The sequence below is a fragment of the Oncorhynchus kisutch genome, linkage group LG2, assembly GCF_002021735.2.
Source record: "Oncorhynchus kisutch isolate 150728-3 linkage group LG2, Okis_V2, whole genome shotgun sequence".
NCBI lineage: Eukaryota > Metazoa > Chordata > Actinopteri > Salmoniformes > Salmonidae > Oncorhynchus > Oncorhynchus kisutch.
In genome coordinates, this window is record NC_034175.2 from 48186339 (window position 1) to 48203964 (window position 17626).

Consider the following 17626-nt stretch of genomic DNA (forward strand, 5'->3'; position numbering starts at 1 on the left):
AAATTAATTCTAAAGAATTAAAAGTGGGTCATTTATTCATAGACTTGTCACTTGTTGTGTCTAGACAAAAAAAAATGTATCATTGGATGTAAAGGAGCTTACCTTTCAATTTGGCAAATTGTCACATTTCAGTTTCTCAGCTCCATATGCTAGAGCTATAAGGCGAGACCCATATGCAGACACAGGAGGCAGATGGTTGAGCTCCAATATTTATTATAACACACGGGGTAGGCAAAAGGCAGGTCGGGTACAGCCGAGAGTTCACAAACCAGGTCAGAGTCCAAACAGTACAGGGCATTAGACAGTCTAGAGGTCAGGACAGGCAGGGGTTCAGTAACCAGGTCCAAGTCCAAACAGTACAAGGTGTTAGGCAGGCTCAAGATGGTCAGGCAGGCGGGTTCGGTGTCAGGACAGGCAAGGGTCAAAACTAGGAGGACTAGGAAAAACAGAGACTAGGAAAAATAGGAGCTAGGAGATAAATGCTGGTTGACTTGGCAAACAAGATGAACTGGCACAGAAAGACAGAAAACACAGGAATAAATACACTGGGGATGATGAGCGACACCTGGAGGGGGTGGAGACAAGCACATGGACAGGTGAAACAGATCTGGGTGTGACAAGATCTCTCTTGAGGTATGCAAATGTTCAGTGGTGCTACTTTTTTGTATATCATTGATAGCCAGAGTGCCCATCGGGTTCTTGGTCACCTCCCTGGCACATTGCAGTGCCTTAGACAGGCTGCACCACTCGGGAGGACAGCTAGCTACATTTTTAAAAGAGAGCTTTTAAATTGGCACCTTTTCCCCATGCAGGTTAATAGGGTTAGGGGCCATCTATTAGATTAGCAGTTAGGGGTAGGGAGGGTTTTGGGTAAGGGTTAGGGGCCATCTGTTAGATTAGGGGTCAGGGTTTAGGTTAATGGTCAGTTCCTTACAGTTCCTAATATAATTTCATGTTTTTATTTTCAGATGAGAATATACAAGAAGAAAACAGACTGTGGAAGCTATGTCTCTGAGATGATACAGCATGCCCTGAAGGCAGTACAAAATGTGCAGAACTTAAAGGGGGCTAACAGGGTGTTCAACATTCCACCAAGAACCCTACGGTCTACAGTGGAAAGGAGGTGAAAACCCCAGGAATCAGACAAATGCGCATCGTGCCAGTCTTCTCTTCCATGTAGGAAAGTTACCTTGTCAACCACATTCAACAAATGGAAAGAGCCCTATTTGGTCTAACATCATGGGACATGAGAAGACTCGCCTTCGATCTGGCAGAGAGGATGGGAGTCAAGCACAGGTTCAGCAAAGGAAAGGGGTATGCAGGGGTGGATTGGTTCATGAAGCTCAACCCTCAACTGTCAGTTCGAGTACTGCAAGCAACCAGTCTTGCGAGGACCTTGGGCTTTAATAAGCTTAAGGTTGACCAGTTTTTTACGGCCGAAGAGGACATTTTAAACAGGATCATGGACATTGGGCCAACAAAGATTTGGAACATGGACGAGACAGGAATAGGAAACATCCAGAAACCGTTGCCAGTGGTGGCCACCAAGGGATCAAAATAGGTTTCACGGATGACTAGCACAGGAGGTGCTTCACAGTCACAGTAATTTGGACTATCAGTGCAGCGGGGCAGTATGTCCCGCCCCTCTTCATCTTCCCCCAGAAGACTATGAACGAACACCTGCTGGTTGGAGCACCTCCAGGGTCCATTGGAAGGGTGAGTGACTCAGGCTAGGTGGAAAGTACCATATTTGTCGGCTGGCTCCACCACTTCGCCCACCGTGTTGGTTGTACCCCTGAGGAACCCCACATCCTCATCCTCGATGGGCACCACTCCCATAAGACCCTGGAGGCTGTTCTGACAGCAAGAGGCCATGTGTAACGGGATTCTTCCGGAGAGGGGGACCAAAATGCAGCGTGGTTGAATTTAGTTTGTTTTTAATAAGAAAACTATACATGAATAAACTACAAAAACAACAAATGTGTAAACCCGAAACAGTCCCGTGTGGAACAAACACTGAGACAGGAACAATCACCCACAACACCCAACGCCAAACAGGCTACCTAAATATGGTTCCCACTCAGAGACAATGACTAACACCTGCCTCTGATTGAGAACCATATCAGGCCAAACACAGAAAAACTAGACACACGACATAGAATGCCCACTCAGATCACACCCTGACCAAACAAAACATATAAACATACAAAGCAAACTATGGTCAGGGTGTGACACCATGGAGTGATTCACATCACTCTGCCACCCCACTGCAGCCACACGCTGCAGCCGTTAGACCGTACCATCTACAGTGCCTTGCGAAAGTATTCGGCCCCCTTGAACTTTGCGACCTTTTGCCACATTTCAGGCTTCAAACATAAAGATATAAAAAAAAAATTGTGAAGAATCAACAACATGTGGGACACAATCATGAAGTGGAACGACATTTTATTGGATATTTCAAACTTTTTTTAACAAATCAAAAACGGAAAAATTGGGCGTGCAAAATTATTCAGCCCCCTTAAGTTAATAATTTGTAGCGCCACCTTTTCCTGCGATTACAGCTGTAAGTCGCTTGGGGTATGTCTCTCAGTTTTGCACATCGAGAGACTGAATTTTTTTTCCCATTCCTCCTTGCAAAACAGCTCGAGCTCAGTGAGGTTGGATGGAGAGCATTTGTGAACAGCAGTTTTCAGTTCTTTCCATGGATTCTCGATTGGATTCAGGTCTGGACTTTGACTTGGCCATTCTAACACCTGGATATGTTTATTTTTGAACCATTCCATTGTAGATTTTGCTTTATGTTTTGGATCATTGTCTTGTTGGAAGACAAATCTCCGTCCCAGTCTCAGGTCTTTTGCAGACTCCATCAGGTTTTCTTCCAGAATGGTCCTGTATTTGGCTCCATCCATCTTCCCATCAATTTTAACCATCTTCCCTGTCCCTGCTGAAGAAAAGCAGGCCCAAACCATGATGCTGCCACCACCATGTTTGACAGTGGGGATGGTGTGCTCAGGGTGATGAGCTGTGTTGCTTTTACGCCAAACATAACATTTTGCATTGTTGCCAAAAAGTTCAATTTTGGTTTCATCTGACCAGAGCACCTTCTTCCACATGTTTGGTGTGTCTCCCAGGTGGCTTGTGGCAAACTTTAAACAACACTTTTTATGGATATCTTTAAGAAATGGCTTTCTTCTTGACACTCTTCCATAAAGGCCAGATTTGTGCAATATACGACTGATTGTTGTCCTATGGACAGAGTCTCCCATCTCTGCAGTTCATACAGAGTGATCATGGGCCTCTTGGCTGCATCTCTGATCAGTCTTCTCCTTGTATGAGCTGAAAGTTTAGAGGGACGGCCAGGTCTTGGTAGATTTGCAGTGGTCTGATACTCCTTCCATTTCAATATTATCGCTTGCACAGTGCTCCTTGGGATGTTTAAAGCTTGGGAAATCTTTTTGTATCCAAATCCGGCTTTAAACTTCTTCACAACAGTATCTCGGACCTGCCTGGTGTGTTCCTTGTTCTTCATGATGCTCTCTGCGCTTTTAACGGACCTCTGAGACTATCACAGTGCAGGTGCATTTCTACGGAGACTTGATTACACACAGGTGGATTGTATTTATCATCATTAGTCATTTAGGTCAACATTGGATCATTCAGAGATCCTCACTGAACTTCTGGAGAGAGTTTGCTGCACTGAAAGTAAAGGGGCTGAATAATTTTGCACGCCCAATTTTTCAGTTTTTGATATGTTAAAAAAGTTTGAAATATCCAATAAATGTCGTTCCACTTCATGATTGTGTCCCACTTGTTGTTGATTCTTCACAAAAAAATACAGTTTTATATCTTTATGTTTGAAGCCTGAAATGTGGCAAAAGGTCGCAAAGTTCAAGGGGGCCGAATACTTTCGCAAGGCACTGTATATTTGCATAAAGTGATTAGAAGTGTTTATTGTACCAATACTCATGTGTTCTTGTTGTTTGTTTTTGTTTAAACCAACAACCAACAGATGCAGCTGCAGCAGTTCTATTGGAGTTGTCCCCAAAGCTGAGGATCCAGGAGGCGAGACCAAGGAAGAGGAATACAGAGTCTGCGGCTGTACTGAAAGCCTCACCTTAGAAAAGGATGCTGGAGGAAAATGCTAGACAGAAACATCAACAAGAAGAAAAGAGAGTAAGAAAACGAAGCAGGTTCTTCCAAAAAAGGTTGTCTCAAATAAGGTTGTTGCAACACAATTAGTGCAGTAGTAATTTATTGTTATTAAAAGTTATTTCTCAATGTTATTAATTATATTCCATTCCAATATTATATACCAATGCATTTTTTATGAATTAAAAACAGCTATTGAAAACCTTTTGCTCTTGAATGTCATTTTAAAGACTGTTGGGATTGTAAAATCTTGCATTATTCCAATAAAATGTAGTGCAATTGTACATAATGGATTGTAAGAAAAAGGAACAACAATGAAATAACAAAGAAGATGAATGTGCAGGTGAGTTAAAAAGAGGGACTTTACATCAAATATCTGTTATTAAGGCTGTGTAAGGGAGGCGAAGTCAGGTGTAGGAGAGTAGAGTAAACAGGCACACTTTTATTCCGATCAACAAATAGGCACAAAATGACATCTAAGTGCCCAAATTATACGGAACAACAAACAAAAGTATAGCGTGTGAACATACACCATTAACAATAAACAATCACGCACAAAGACATGGAGGGGAACGGAGGACTTTTATTTAAATATTTAAAATAAGACAACTAAACTTAGCTTTTAAGTATTACTTACTAAAGAATTTCTAAATAAAACTGATTAAATGGGGGATACTTTAACCCCGGGACTTTAAAAAAGCGCCCCTTCTCTAAAACCAACATTTCATGAAATGTAAACTGAAAAATGTAAACAATAACCATTTTTTCCCCTTTAGAGTTTATTTGCCTAAGCATGACCTTCGTCCACATACCAATTGTTTTTCTCCAAACATTGCTTTTTTTGTGTCAGCAATTAAACATTGTTATTAGGGGGGGCTAGTTACCCCCTAGTACCCTACAAATGTGTTGAGGTGAGCTTAACTCAATCCAACGGGGGTTTCTGATCCGACAAGCCTCAGAGTGAGCAATTCAATTCAATCGGCCCAGGACAGAAATAATGAAATATTACAATATTGGGAATACAATTGTATTTACGTATATTGTCCAGAATATGACATGAAGTGATGCACCACTCAAAAGTTATTCCACACTGTAGTTGCATTGGGAGTTAATTGAGTTGAGATAATTGATGATTAGAGCTGTAGGGGAACTGATGCTTTGGGGGAATGGATGTTTGTGGATTCATTCACATGCTAGGCTGATACACATCTTGGAGACAACATATGTGGAGTTCAGGCCAAGTTTATTCTGTTATTTTACCATCAGATGGAAGGGAACAAAATCAAATAGAACACCCTCTCTCACACACTTTGGTGGCAGCATCGACAGAGTCTGAGTTTTATTGTGCAATTATTGATGTTTCACTTTTTTGATCCTGCTTCATACCCAGTTCATAGATAAGTTGCCGACTTCCTGCTCTGTACATTGCCTGTGTCTAAAATGACACACTATTCCCTTTATAGTGCACTTTACCAGGGCCCGTAAGACTCTAGTCAAAAGTAGTGCACTATAGAGGGAATATGGTTACATTCGGGATGTGACCTGTGTATCTGAAGGAACTAGTAGAGAGGACGACATCAAGTGTTATATTTTAATTAGCATTGATAATTGGATGCTCGGAAGGCACCATGCCAATACTAGTTGAGCACATGCTGCTTCTATCTTCTATAAGGAAAGGATGGTTTAGTGTGATGCACACACACGTGCGTAGCTTCTGATTACAGTCTGCTTGTATTATTTCCAGCGGTTGTTCGTGCCTCCATTCGCAGTGGTATGGTGAGTAATATCAATGGAAGCGGTCATGTTATTGTTGAACTCCACAGCTTGCAAAGTACAACCTGTCTTGGTCACATATGCAGGCAGAGTAGGCCTATTTAGTGTTTAAATTATTTTGTCCTAGTATGACATCGGACATTTTTTCTCCACTCGGCTAAAGACAGAGATTATTTCCTGCATTTATAGCGCCCATGCCAACTTTCGGGTCAGTCCTTCGAACGAAGTTTCAGCACCAAGGATAGCTCATCCGCCACTTTAGCACTGCAGAACGAGGACAGCAGAGGAAACCTCGCTTCACATCCCAAATTAAGTTAAACGGTCCTTGAATAGAAGAGTTTCTTAAAATAATAATCTCCTGTGGGCAGATTCTGCGCATTTGACCAAATTACACGATATTTTACTGCGATTACTGAAATATTTCACTAGTCAAAATTGTGTTTCTGCTTACGATGCATTGCGCGATCAAACCTGCAATGTGATATATGTATTAGGTGGAATTTCGTGTCAGGATATGCAACGCTGTTAATTTACGGTTCAGTCATTTGGATGCTGATAAAACTGCACTGAATGTACAAGGACTCTTTGGAAATTAAAGAAGAGTACGGGTGATTTTGCCGAACCACCAAAAGATCCCTGCGCTTTAGTTTAGCGGTATCAACAGCACGTGCCTTTTCACGTCTTCACTAAGCTTGTTGAGGACGGAAAGATAATTCGCGCCCTTCTCTCTGAAAACTGGAATGTACAAACTTGTTCTGAGAATTCGTGGCAGAATGCATATGCTTTAGCCTACTATATGGGAAAAAATACATGTGTATTATGGATAAGGAATTATTGTTAAATGTGTTTGCGAGCTCTCTCTGACCTTTTCATATTTTTTTGCGCTTGTTATTGACATTGTATGAACATGTTGCCTTATATTTATTATCGTAAAAACGTGTTTTGAAGATTTTTCAGTCATAGTCGAAAAAAAGTCAGACATTTGTCATGTGCCCTATATGGAAAGGTGAACCAGACAACGACTTTTGGAGTCGGAATAGCAAATAATTATTACTTGAAATTACGTTTAACCTAACTACATTTAGAGTTTCAAATAGATAGGTGACGTTTTTCTACAAACAGTTATGACATTTGCCCTGTTTGGAAGTATGGTGAAGTGGATCTTATGGAACTTGGTCTCATTCGCCCTGTGCTGGACATGTGTTAACGCACAGGTAAGAAACAAAACGTAGTCCTAATTGTTCAGCTGTGTTCAGAATAGGACAGGAAATGTCAGATTTTTTATTTATTAGTGCATTATGTTTAGAATAGTATAAATTGCCAAAGTTGAACATTGAGTCGGCAAACAATTTTTATCAGCTGTGTAAATATTTATGTATATTTATATCATATTTATGTTTTCACAATGAATCAAATATTTAATAGACTCAGTTCCCACTGGGCACAGGCGTTAATGCAATGTATATTCCACGTAATTTCATTTAAATTATCGTGGAAACAACGTTGATTCAACCAGTCTGTGCCCAGTGGGTTGTCATTCAGTTGTGAAAATTCACTCCATTTGTCATCTCATTCATACAATGAGAAATCTGAAATTCGTCATCAGCGGGCAGCAGGCTCACTGATCTTGTTCAATTTAGAGACCCCTGTTATAATGTAGGCATTATGGAGACCCCTTAACAGTGTTGATATTCCCCACCTCACTGAATGCAGTGTGTGACTCACTATTGTACAGTGCTGTGAAGGATGTTGTTTCCTTGTGTTTTTCTACATGTAATTAAAACATTTGTGATGTTTACTCAAATAAAAGACAGGATAGATACCCCTTATTTTTGCTTAGAGTGTGTATGATGCATCTAATTAAGGGATTGTGGTGTATATAATTATCTGTGCTCACTGTCAGTCAGTAGTGTGGTTTAGTTGTGCTTCAAACTAATCAGCCATGCACTGTAGAGAATGGAGTACAACTCCTCCTCATGATCTCAAATACGTTTCTTAAGACACATGAGAGATAAACTTTGCAGGCACACATCTGGAAATAGAAAAGATACAGAATAGGCCATAGATGAGTGTAGGATATGTACTCAACTTTGCACATATTAAACCGTAATAATTGTAATGTCTTATCAACCAGTACCACCTCTCACATCTGATCAACCAGTACCACCTCTCCCCCACCTTGGTGACTGCAGAGTCTCTCATTCTGCCTCTATGCATCTCACGTAACAGAATGATAACCCTTGTTAACCATCCTCCTACACAATATTTATTATGCATGAACTCCCCTCTGAGTATTCTATAAGAGGTACTGGTGCTGAAGAAGTATATATATTGAAAATTCAAATATTCTAAAATTGATTAAATTGTTATTTTTCTCAACAATCTACAGACAATACAACATTATGACAAAGCAAAAAAAAGATTTTTAGACATTTTTGCAAATACATATGAAAAAAACAACAACTTAAATATCACATTTAAAATAACTATTCAGACCCTTTACTCAGTACTTTGTTGAAGCATCTTTGGGGGCGATTATAGCCTCAAATCTCCTTGGATATGACGCTACAAGTTTGTCACACCTGTATTTGGGGTGTTAGTCCAATTCTTCTCTGCAGATCCTCTCAAGCTCCGTCAGGTTGAATAGGGAGCGTTGCTGCACAGCTATCTCTCCAGAGATGTTCGATCAGGTTCAAGTCTGGGCTCTGGCTGGGCTACTCAAGGACATTCAGAGACTTGTCCCGAAGCCACTCCTGTGTTGTCTTAGCTGTGTGCTTAGGGTTGTTGTCCTGTTGGAAGGTAAACCTTCGCCCCAGTCTGAATTCCTGAGTGCTCTGGAGCAGGTTTTCATCAAGGATCTCTCTGTACATTGCTCTGTTCATCTTTCCCTTGACCCTGACTAGTCTCCAAGTCCCTGCCACTAAAAAGCATCCCCACAGCATCATACTGCCACCACTATGCTTCATCACACCAGAGAATCTTGTTTCACGTGGTCTGAGAGTCCTTTAGGTGCCTTTTGGCAAACTCCAAGCGGGCTGTCGTGACTTTTACTGAGGAGTGGCTTCCATCTGGCCACTCAATCATAAAGGTCTAATTGGTGGAGTGCTGCGGAGATGGTGGTTCTTCTGGAAGGTTCTCCCATCTCCACAGAGGAACTCTTGAACTCTGTCAAAGTGACCATAGGGTTCCTGGTCACCTCCCTGACCAAGGCCCTTCTCACCCGATTGCTCAGTTTGGCCTGACAGCCAGCTCTAGGAAGTGTCTTGGTGGTTCCAAACTTCTTCCATTTAAGAATGATGGAGGCCACTGTGTTCTTGGGGACCTTCAATGTTGCAGAAATGTTTTGGTACCCTTCCCCAGATCTGTGCCTCGACACAATCCTGTCTCGGACCTCTACTGGCAATTCCTTCGACCTCATGGAATGGTTTTTGCTCTAATATGCACTGACAACTGTGGGACCTTATATAGACAGGTGTGTGCATTTTCAAATCTTGTCCAATCAATTGCATTTACCACAGATGGACTCCAATAAAGTTGTAGAAACATGTCAAGGATGATCAATGGAAACAGGATGCACCTGAGCTCAATTTCGAGTCTTATAGCAAGGGCCTGAATACTTGTGTAAATGAAATATTTATGATATTTTTAATTTTTAATACATTTGCAAACATTTCTAAAAACCTGTTTTCTCTTTGTCATTATGGGGTATTGTGTATAGATTGATAAGGAAAAAAATTATTCAATACATTTTACAATAAGGCTGTAACATAACAAAATGTGGAAAAATCAAGGGGTCTGAATACTTTCCGAATGCACTGTACCTCTGCTCTCTCCTATCTCTCTCACAGTATAACGGAATCCCACAGAGTAGCCTTGGGATCACTGAATGTATGACCTGTTTGGAATGAGCACTCCCTCACCTGCTTGGCTGCTACAGGGTAAAGAGATATCAGTTTGCCCTGGAGAGAAACAACTGTCCACAGGTGTCAGAGAAGGGGACTGTCAGTTATGACATATTAGTAATTTATATCTGCTGCAGAGTACCTTAATGGAATGGCGAGGGTTCAATGAACCACGCTCGCATGATGAGTGACCTTGTGTCCAGGCTATGATGAGTAACCTTGCTTGAAACCTGAAGACTTGCATTCTCTCCCCAAGTTAATGCTTAAGGCTAAAACAGTAGTGTAGCGTGCAAGAGACTGTAACATCAGCATGAGAGGGGTGCAGGGGCCAAGTGGCAATTGTGATAGACAGTGGGATATGCCACATATCGTCACAGCCTGTAATTCTAATATCTATCCATTCCATCTGCTCATCAATGAAGGTTTATGGTCCCAATGCTCCCCAGTGCTCCACATGCCCCTTGGGCAAGATATGCTCATCACAGATAGCACACATTCACCTTCCTATCATTTCCATTTCCATTAGATGCTCCTAATGTGTCTGTGTCTGTAACTGTTGAAGTTGTTAGCATCTATGAGGTTGACCCCTGGTCAACACCATTCAATCATTTACTGTAGGTGTACATGTAATGCAGACTGCCAGTGAGATGTGAAGGGCCATTCAGCTCCAGGCCTTGATGGACAATGTCAGTTATTTTTTCAGGAATATGCTTGCAATTCAAATTAAATTTGAAGATATGCATGTGGACTGTGTGCCATTGAAAAATGTGTTCTGTATGAGGACGTACACCATTTAAATAGTGATTTCCATGGTAATATAAAACACATTCATAATGTTATTTTAAAAGGATATACAACCACAAACAAAAAGGCAAACTCTTACAACTCCTTCCTTGTCTGTATGTCATGGCAACAACCAAACTTTACTTTCTGAGAAAAATCTATTATCAAAATGAAAATAAATTAATAATTTATCTTGACTCTGGTTCATGCCATTCAATGAGTCATCCACATCCACAAATCGTTTTCTTAACTCAAAAGTGATATGGCATTTGAAGACACCGTACAGTAACTGAACTCAAAAGGGCATAGAGTCAATCAAAGTACTTTAGGCTACTTTGGGCTCCCAGGTGGCACAGCGGTCTAAGGCACTGCATCTCAGTGCTGGAAGCATCACTGCAGACACCCTGGTTTGAATCCAGGCTGTATCACAACAGGCTGTGATTGGGAGTCCCATAGGGCGGCGCACAATAGGCCCAGCGTCGTCCAGGTTTGGCCGGTGTAGGCCGTCATTGTAAATACGAATTTGTTCTTAACTGACTTGCCTAGTTAAATAAAGGTTAAATTCGAATGAAAAATAATTGAGGGAAGCATACACATACTTAGAATATGTTTGTTATTCCATAAGACACAAATATAACAACAGAACATGTTCCAAAACATTTGAAGTAAATAAAATAAATCCTTCACAATATGGTAATGATTGTGCATTCTGTATTGTTTGAACACTGTTCAATATTTTGTGTGGGATTTGAAAGGGAAGCATTACTTTAATTGTTATTGGGTTCAAATACATGTGTATTTGAGTATCTGGTATTTAAAATACTAGTATTTTCAGAAACACAGCCCAAACAAGTACTTTTATTTGAGTATTTTACTGGTTATTTGTAAAAAATAAAAATAAAATATATATATATATATATATATATATCTCTTACAAAATTGTATTGAAGAGTATTTTTAAATGGTTATTTCAAATACTATTTTCAAATACAATAAATGCATGGGAGTGTATTTAAGTCATTGTATTTGAGTATTTTCAAATACATTAAAATATTCCACCACTTGCCTTTTCAAATAAAATATATCTGAGTACTTACTTTGAATGTACATGAAAGTAATTCATATATTTGAAATTGTATTTGAACCCAGGTCTGGTTGTTATGTGGGTGCATTCCTTTAAAAGTTTTCTTCATGTTAAACATTTCCGATCTCTTTGCATTTCCAATCTCTTTCATTACTTGTGACCAATCTTTATTTCGCTGTGTGAAATACTGTAAGGCCATAATCAGAACAGGTCTTTGAGAACATTAGACAACCACTCAGAAGAGGTGTTAACTTAGTATTTTTTTTGTCAGAAACTTGTAACTTGTAAACCTCTATTTATCTCAGAAGAATGTGAGACTGACACTAGCCACTGTTTGTCGTCTGCAGGGTGGATCTGATGAGAGTCTGACAGCAGAGGAGCAGATGTACATTCTGTACGACATTAAACTCCAATGCCACCAGAACCTCTCCACCCGCGACCCTGCAGGTAATAACAACATATACTGTGGACTGTAACCTTAAACCTGCCCTAACTTGACATATCTCTGTGGTGCTGTATTGCTTCTGTGAGTCATAGTTAAGCAGACATACTCTAAGTAAATACGTTTTCCCTGAAACCAACGTACATGTGGTAAAATAAGACGTCTGCCTCCTGACTGACTTCCAGAATTACAATGCAAGTCAAGGAAATAGTAAATCAGTATGCAGTATGGACACTGTCTCGTTGGCCAAACGTTATATCCTAATTTGACTTTGGGGCAGGTCATGTTGTTCTTGACATTACCGTCTCATTGCCGTCTCTACACACTATATCAAATCAAATCAAAGATTATTTGTCACATGCACAGGATACAGAAGGTGTAAATGGTAGTGAAATGGATACCTGCATAGTGGAGTCTTTTGTTTAGACATGTAGTTAGCTAGTTAAACAATGAACCATAATCCCAGCTCATAAAGTTACTACCCTGCATGGTAGCTAACCAACTAGGTTCAAGGTTAGCTAGCTAGCTAACATTAGGCTGTAACTAGCAATGCCAATGGCTCTGAGATACGAATAATATTACTACACAGATCATTAACGTAACGTTAGCTAGCGAGCCAGCCAGCTAACGTTAGTTAGCTAGCTAACAGTATGCTTTAACTTGCAATAAAAACAACTTTCTGACTAAATTACAAATGTATAATATCTGAAAATGTACCTAGCTAGACTCTCTTACCTGTATACATGTATACATGGATGAACGCTTCTCCCTATCTGATGTAATCCGGAGACAGGTGTTTTATACAACAGCCTTCTGCGTTCTCTTTTTGACTCTCTCCGCATATTTGCAGTCAAAAGCCAGAATTGTCTCCATCTACTAAGCTATCATACTCATGCTTCCACGGGCATTCCACAGATATTTTTCCACTTTTGCAGTTCATCATGATATCTTTAAAAAAAGCTGTGTGAAAAAGGATAACCTACACATACGGTGCAGCTCATGTTATAGACAGAAGTGTGCTACATGGCAGACCAATCCGAACTCATCTCTAGGCATGTCCAGCCCATCCATTATCTCAGCCATTCATGGTTAGCGAGAAGTTTCCTGCCTTTTTCCGTGGCTAAACCAACTAGGCTTGTAATTTAGCAATTGTATTCATATTTACAGATGGCATACACATTTGTTATTAAGGCACATGAAAGTTCACATGTTCCAGAATGCATTTCTGCCCAAAAAAGTTCAAATATCTCTCTTATGAAGTAATAACGTGCGACATATACGCCTAGCTCCCAGAAACAAGTCACATTTTGTTGTATTACAGCTTAAATTCAAAATGAGTTAAATCTTTTTTTTCTCACCCGTCTACACACAAAATACCCCATAATGTCAAAGTAAAAACATGTTTTTACAAATGTTTACAAGTTTATGGAAAATTAAATACAACAATACCTAAATTACATACACTACCGTTCAAAAGTTTGGGGTCACTTAGAAATGTCCTTGTTTTTGAAAGAAACACACATTTTTTGTCCATTAAAATAACATAAAATTCATCAGAAATACAGTGTAGACATTGTTAATGTTGTAAATGACTAATGTAGCTGGAAACGGCAGATTTTTTATGGAATATCTACATAGGTGTACAGAGGCCCATTATCAGCAACCATTACTCCTGTGTTCCAATGGCACGTTGTGTTAGCTAATCCAAGTTTATCATTTTAAAAGGCTAATTGATCATTTGAAAACAATTTTGCTATTATGTTAGCACAGTTGAAAACTGTTAGGCTGATTAAAGAAGCAATAAAACAAGACTTCTTTAGACTAGTTGAGTATCTGCAGCATCAGCATTTGTGGGTTCGATTACAGACTCAAAATGGCCAGAAACTAAGAACTTTCTTCTGAAACTCATGTCTATTCTTATTCTGAGAAATGAAGGCTATTCCATGCGAGAAATTGCCAAGAAACTGCAGTTCTCGTACAACACTGTGTACTACTCCCTTCACAGAACAGCGCAAACTGGCTCTAACCAGAATAGAAAGAGGAGTGGGAGGCCCCGGTGCACACCTGAGCAAGAGGACAAGTACATTAGAGTGCCAATGCAACTCCGGAATGCTGGCCTTCTAAGCAGAGTTGCAAAGAAAAAGCCATATCTCAGACTGGTCAATAAAAAGAAAAGATCAAGATGGTGTAAGTGTTCACACCCCTGAGTCAATACTTTGCAGAACCAAAGTAATCAGCTTCGCTGAAGCACAGCGATTACAACTGTGAGTCTTTCTGGGTAAGTCTCTAAAAGCTTTCCACACCTGGATTGTGCAACATTTGCTCATTATTCTTCAAAATTCTTCAAGCTATGTCAAATTGGTCATAATTGGCAACTGTTTCCAGGTCTTGCCATAGGTTTTCAAGTACATTTTAATCAAAACTGTAACTCAGCCACTCATGAACATTCACTGTCTTCTTGGTAAGCAACTCCAGGGTAGATTTGGCTTTGTGTTTTAGTTTATTGTCCTGCTTGCCACAATTCTTGCAAACAGGATACATGTTTAGGAATACTTTTATTCTGAAAAGGCTTCCTTTTTTCACTCTGTCATTTAGGTTGGTATTGTGGAATAACTACAATGTTGTTGATTCATCCTCAGTTTTCTCCAATCACAGCCATTAAACTCTGTAACTGTTCTGAAGTCACCATCAGTCTCATGGTGAAATCCCTGAGCGGTTTCCTTCCTCTCCAGCAACCGAGTTAGGAAGGACGCCTCTATCTTTGTAGTGACTGGGTGAATTAATACACTATTCAAAGTGTAATTAATAACTTCACCATGCTCAAAGGGATATTACATTTTTTAAATCTACCAATAGATCTTCTTTGCGAGGCATTGGAATACCTCCCTCGTCTTTGTGGTTGAATCTGTGTTTGAAATTCACTACTTGACTGAGGGACCTTACAGATAATTTTATGTGTGGGGTACAGAGATGAGGTATCAAACATCATGTTAAACACAATTTTTGAACACAGAGTGAGTCCATGCCACTTATGTGACTTGTTAAGCACATTTTTCCTCCTAAACGTATTTAAGCTTCCCATAACAAAGGGGTTGAATACTTATTGACTCAAGACATTTTTGCTTTTTATTTTGTATTTATTTGTAGAAATGTTAAAAAACACAATTCCAATTTGATATGATCTGGTATTGTGTACAGGCCAGTTACAACAACATTTTATGCTTTTAAATTCAGGCTGTAACACAACAACATTTGAAAAAAGTCAAGGGGTGTGAATACTTTCTGAAGGCACTGTACTGTATATACCGTCTGTAACCAGAGAAGGCCATCGAGATACATGAACAGTCTCGGAAGAAAAAACCCCAAGATGGAGCTCTGGCCTGCAAGATTGGTGGCTCCCAAGTGACACAGCGGTCTAAGGCACTGCATCTCAGTCCTAGAGGCATCACTACAGACCCTGATTTGATTCCAGGCTTTGTCACAACCAGGCTGTGTCACAACCAGCGTGATTGGGAGTCCCATAGAGCGGTGCACAATTGGCCCAGTGTTGTCTAGGTTAGGGTTTGGCCGGGGTAGGCTGTCATTGGAAATAACAACTTGTTCTAACTGACTTGCCTAGTTAAATAAAGGTTCAAATGAAAAAAACATTTTTGCTACGATTTAGGTGCTATTTACAAACTTTTTATAAAATGTACACATCAAGGTAGTAAGTTTAAGGATAAATTCAACCACTATTTATTGCTAAACTCGGCAGGTTTTGTCTGACTAATAGTAATTCATTCATAAACCTTTTTAATTTTAATTTTCATATGTAGAGAAAGGGAAGTACCTAGTCAGTTGTCTAACTGAATGTATTCAACTGAAATGTGTCTTCTGCATTTAACCCAAACCTTCTGAATCAGACAGGTGTGGGGGGCTGTCTTAATCAACATCCACAGTACCCAACAAACAGTGGGTTAACAGCCTTGCTCAGAGGCAGAACAACTGATTTGTATCTTGTCAGCTCAGGGATTTGATGCAGCAACCTTCTGGTTACTGGCACAACACTCTTCCCACTAGGTTACCTGCCTAGTGGTTAGATGCGCTTTGATATTCCCACGGTCAATTAATCATACTCCCACGGTCAATTAATTATACTCCCACGGTCAATTAATTATGCATTCAATTATATATATATATTAAAGCTGTCATTGTTGCTAGCCATGGTGCCACCAAAAATAAAAGAAAACATCAAATTCAAGCTCGCAGTGATCACATTTGCAGAGCAAAATTTGGGCGAGGCAACAGCCAGACATTTAGGAATGGATCTAAAACGAGTGAGAGATGTAAAAAAAAAAGTCAGGCTTCAACATTTGTCTGTGGTGGATCAGAAGAAGGCGAGACTGCAAGGTGGGTGCATTAAGGGAATAGACACCTACCTGAAATACAAGTCTGTCTCCAATAAGCGGCAGTTATGTATTTCTATTTATTAAGCATCCACAAGGCGGCAGTTACTCTTCTTGGGGTCCAGCAACATTAAGGCAGTTATATACCATTTTAAATATTACATGACATTAAAACACGTATGTTCAGTGATTGAAGCAAATAAACACCCAGGCTATTAATTTAAGTTTTACAGGTAAACAGTTTAACCGTTATGATCGAGGCATAAAATCAGCCAAAGTGTGCACTCCTTGTGTTGCATGGGGAAGTGTGCTGATATATCAATACAGTAAAGTATCAGTATTCCGAACAACCTCCATTCCCAACGTGTTCATATTTCTGAGGTTGTGCACCGGTCACATACTGTAGTTGAAATGAGTAAACTCTGAATTTGAAGCATTCTACCTCTCCTCCAGATGACCTTTGCCCCCCTGGTTGGGACGGCCTGGTTTGCTGGCCTCAGGGTTATCCAGGAGCTGTCACCAAGGTCCCCTGCCCCAGCTATGTCTACGACTTCAACCACAAAGGTAACACCCAACTCTACTCTGCATGCATGGAAGAATGGGTTGCACATATAAATAGGATTAGAACACAATATCTCTTTACCAGTAAATTATTGATAATATTGTACAATATTGTGAATTTTAATGCTTGAATTACCATATGTATTATCTTAGATGTAACATGTGGAACCACGTGAAGCTCTACAGTGTGTTGTTGATATGTTCCAGGTCACACCTACAGGAAGTGTGACATCAATGGGTCGTGGGTGTTTGTGGAGAGCCTGAACAGGACGTGGCCTAACTACTCAGAGTGTCTGGGCCCTGGGTTTATGAAGCCAAGCAACGAGAGAGGGAAAGTGGGTACTGTTCTTTAGCTACTGTAGATTAATCGTAAACCCAAACATAAACCCTCCATGTCACCATATATTGCATGTAAAATCATGTGCTTTCATTTAAAGTCACTTATAGTTGACAGTGACACATAGAATATATCAGTATATGTGGCCCATGCGAGGAACAAACCCACAACCCTAGTGTTGCCAGAACCATGCTCAAACCCACTGGAACC

General features: G+C 40.1%; 1 protein-coding gene across 1 annotated transcript in view; it reads left to right on the forward strand.

The window, feature by feature from the left end:
• The first annotated feature begins 6177 nt into the window (after positions 1-6177).
• The window catches only part of LOC109902693 (parathyroid hormone 2 receptor), a 93353-nt gene continuing 81904 nt past the window's right edge, over positions 6178-17626 (forward strand). Inside the window, exons 1-4 of the mRNA XM_020499279.2 lie at positions 6178-7136; positions 12039-12138; positions 16972-17082; positions 17287-17414. Of these exons, the coding sequence (XP_020354868.1) occupies positions 7047-7136; positions 12039-12138; positions 16972-17082; positions 17287-17414 (429 nt within the window). The 5' untranslated portion in view covers positions 6178-7046. The remainder of the gene's footprint in view (positions 7137-12038; positions 12139-16971; positions 17083-17286; positions 17415-17626) is intronic.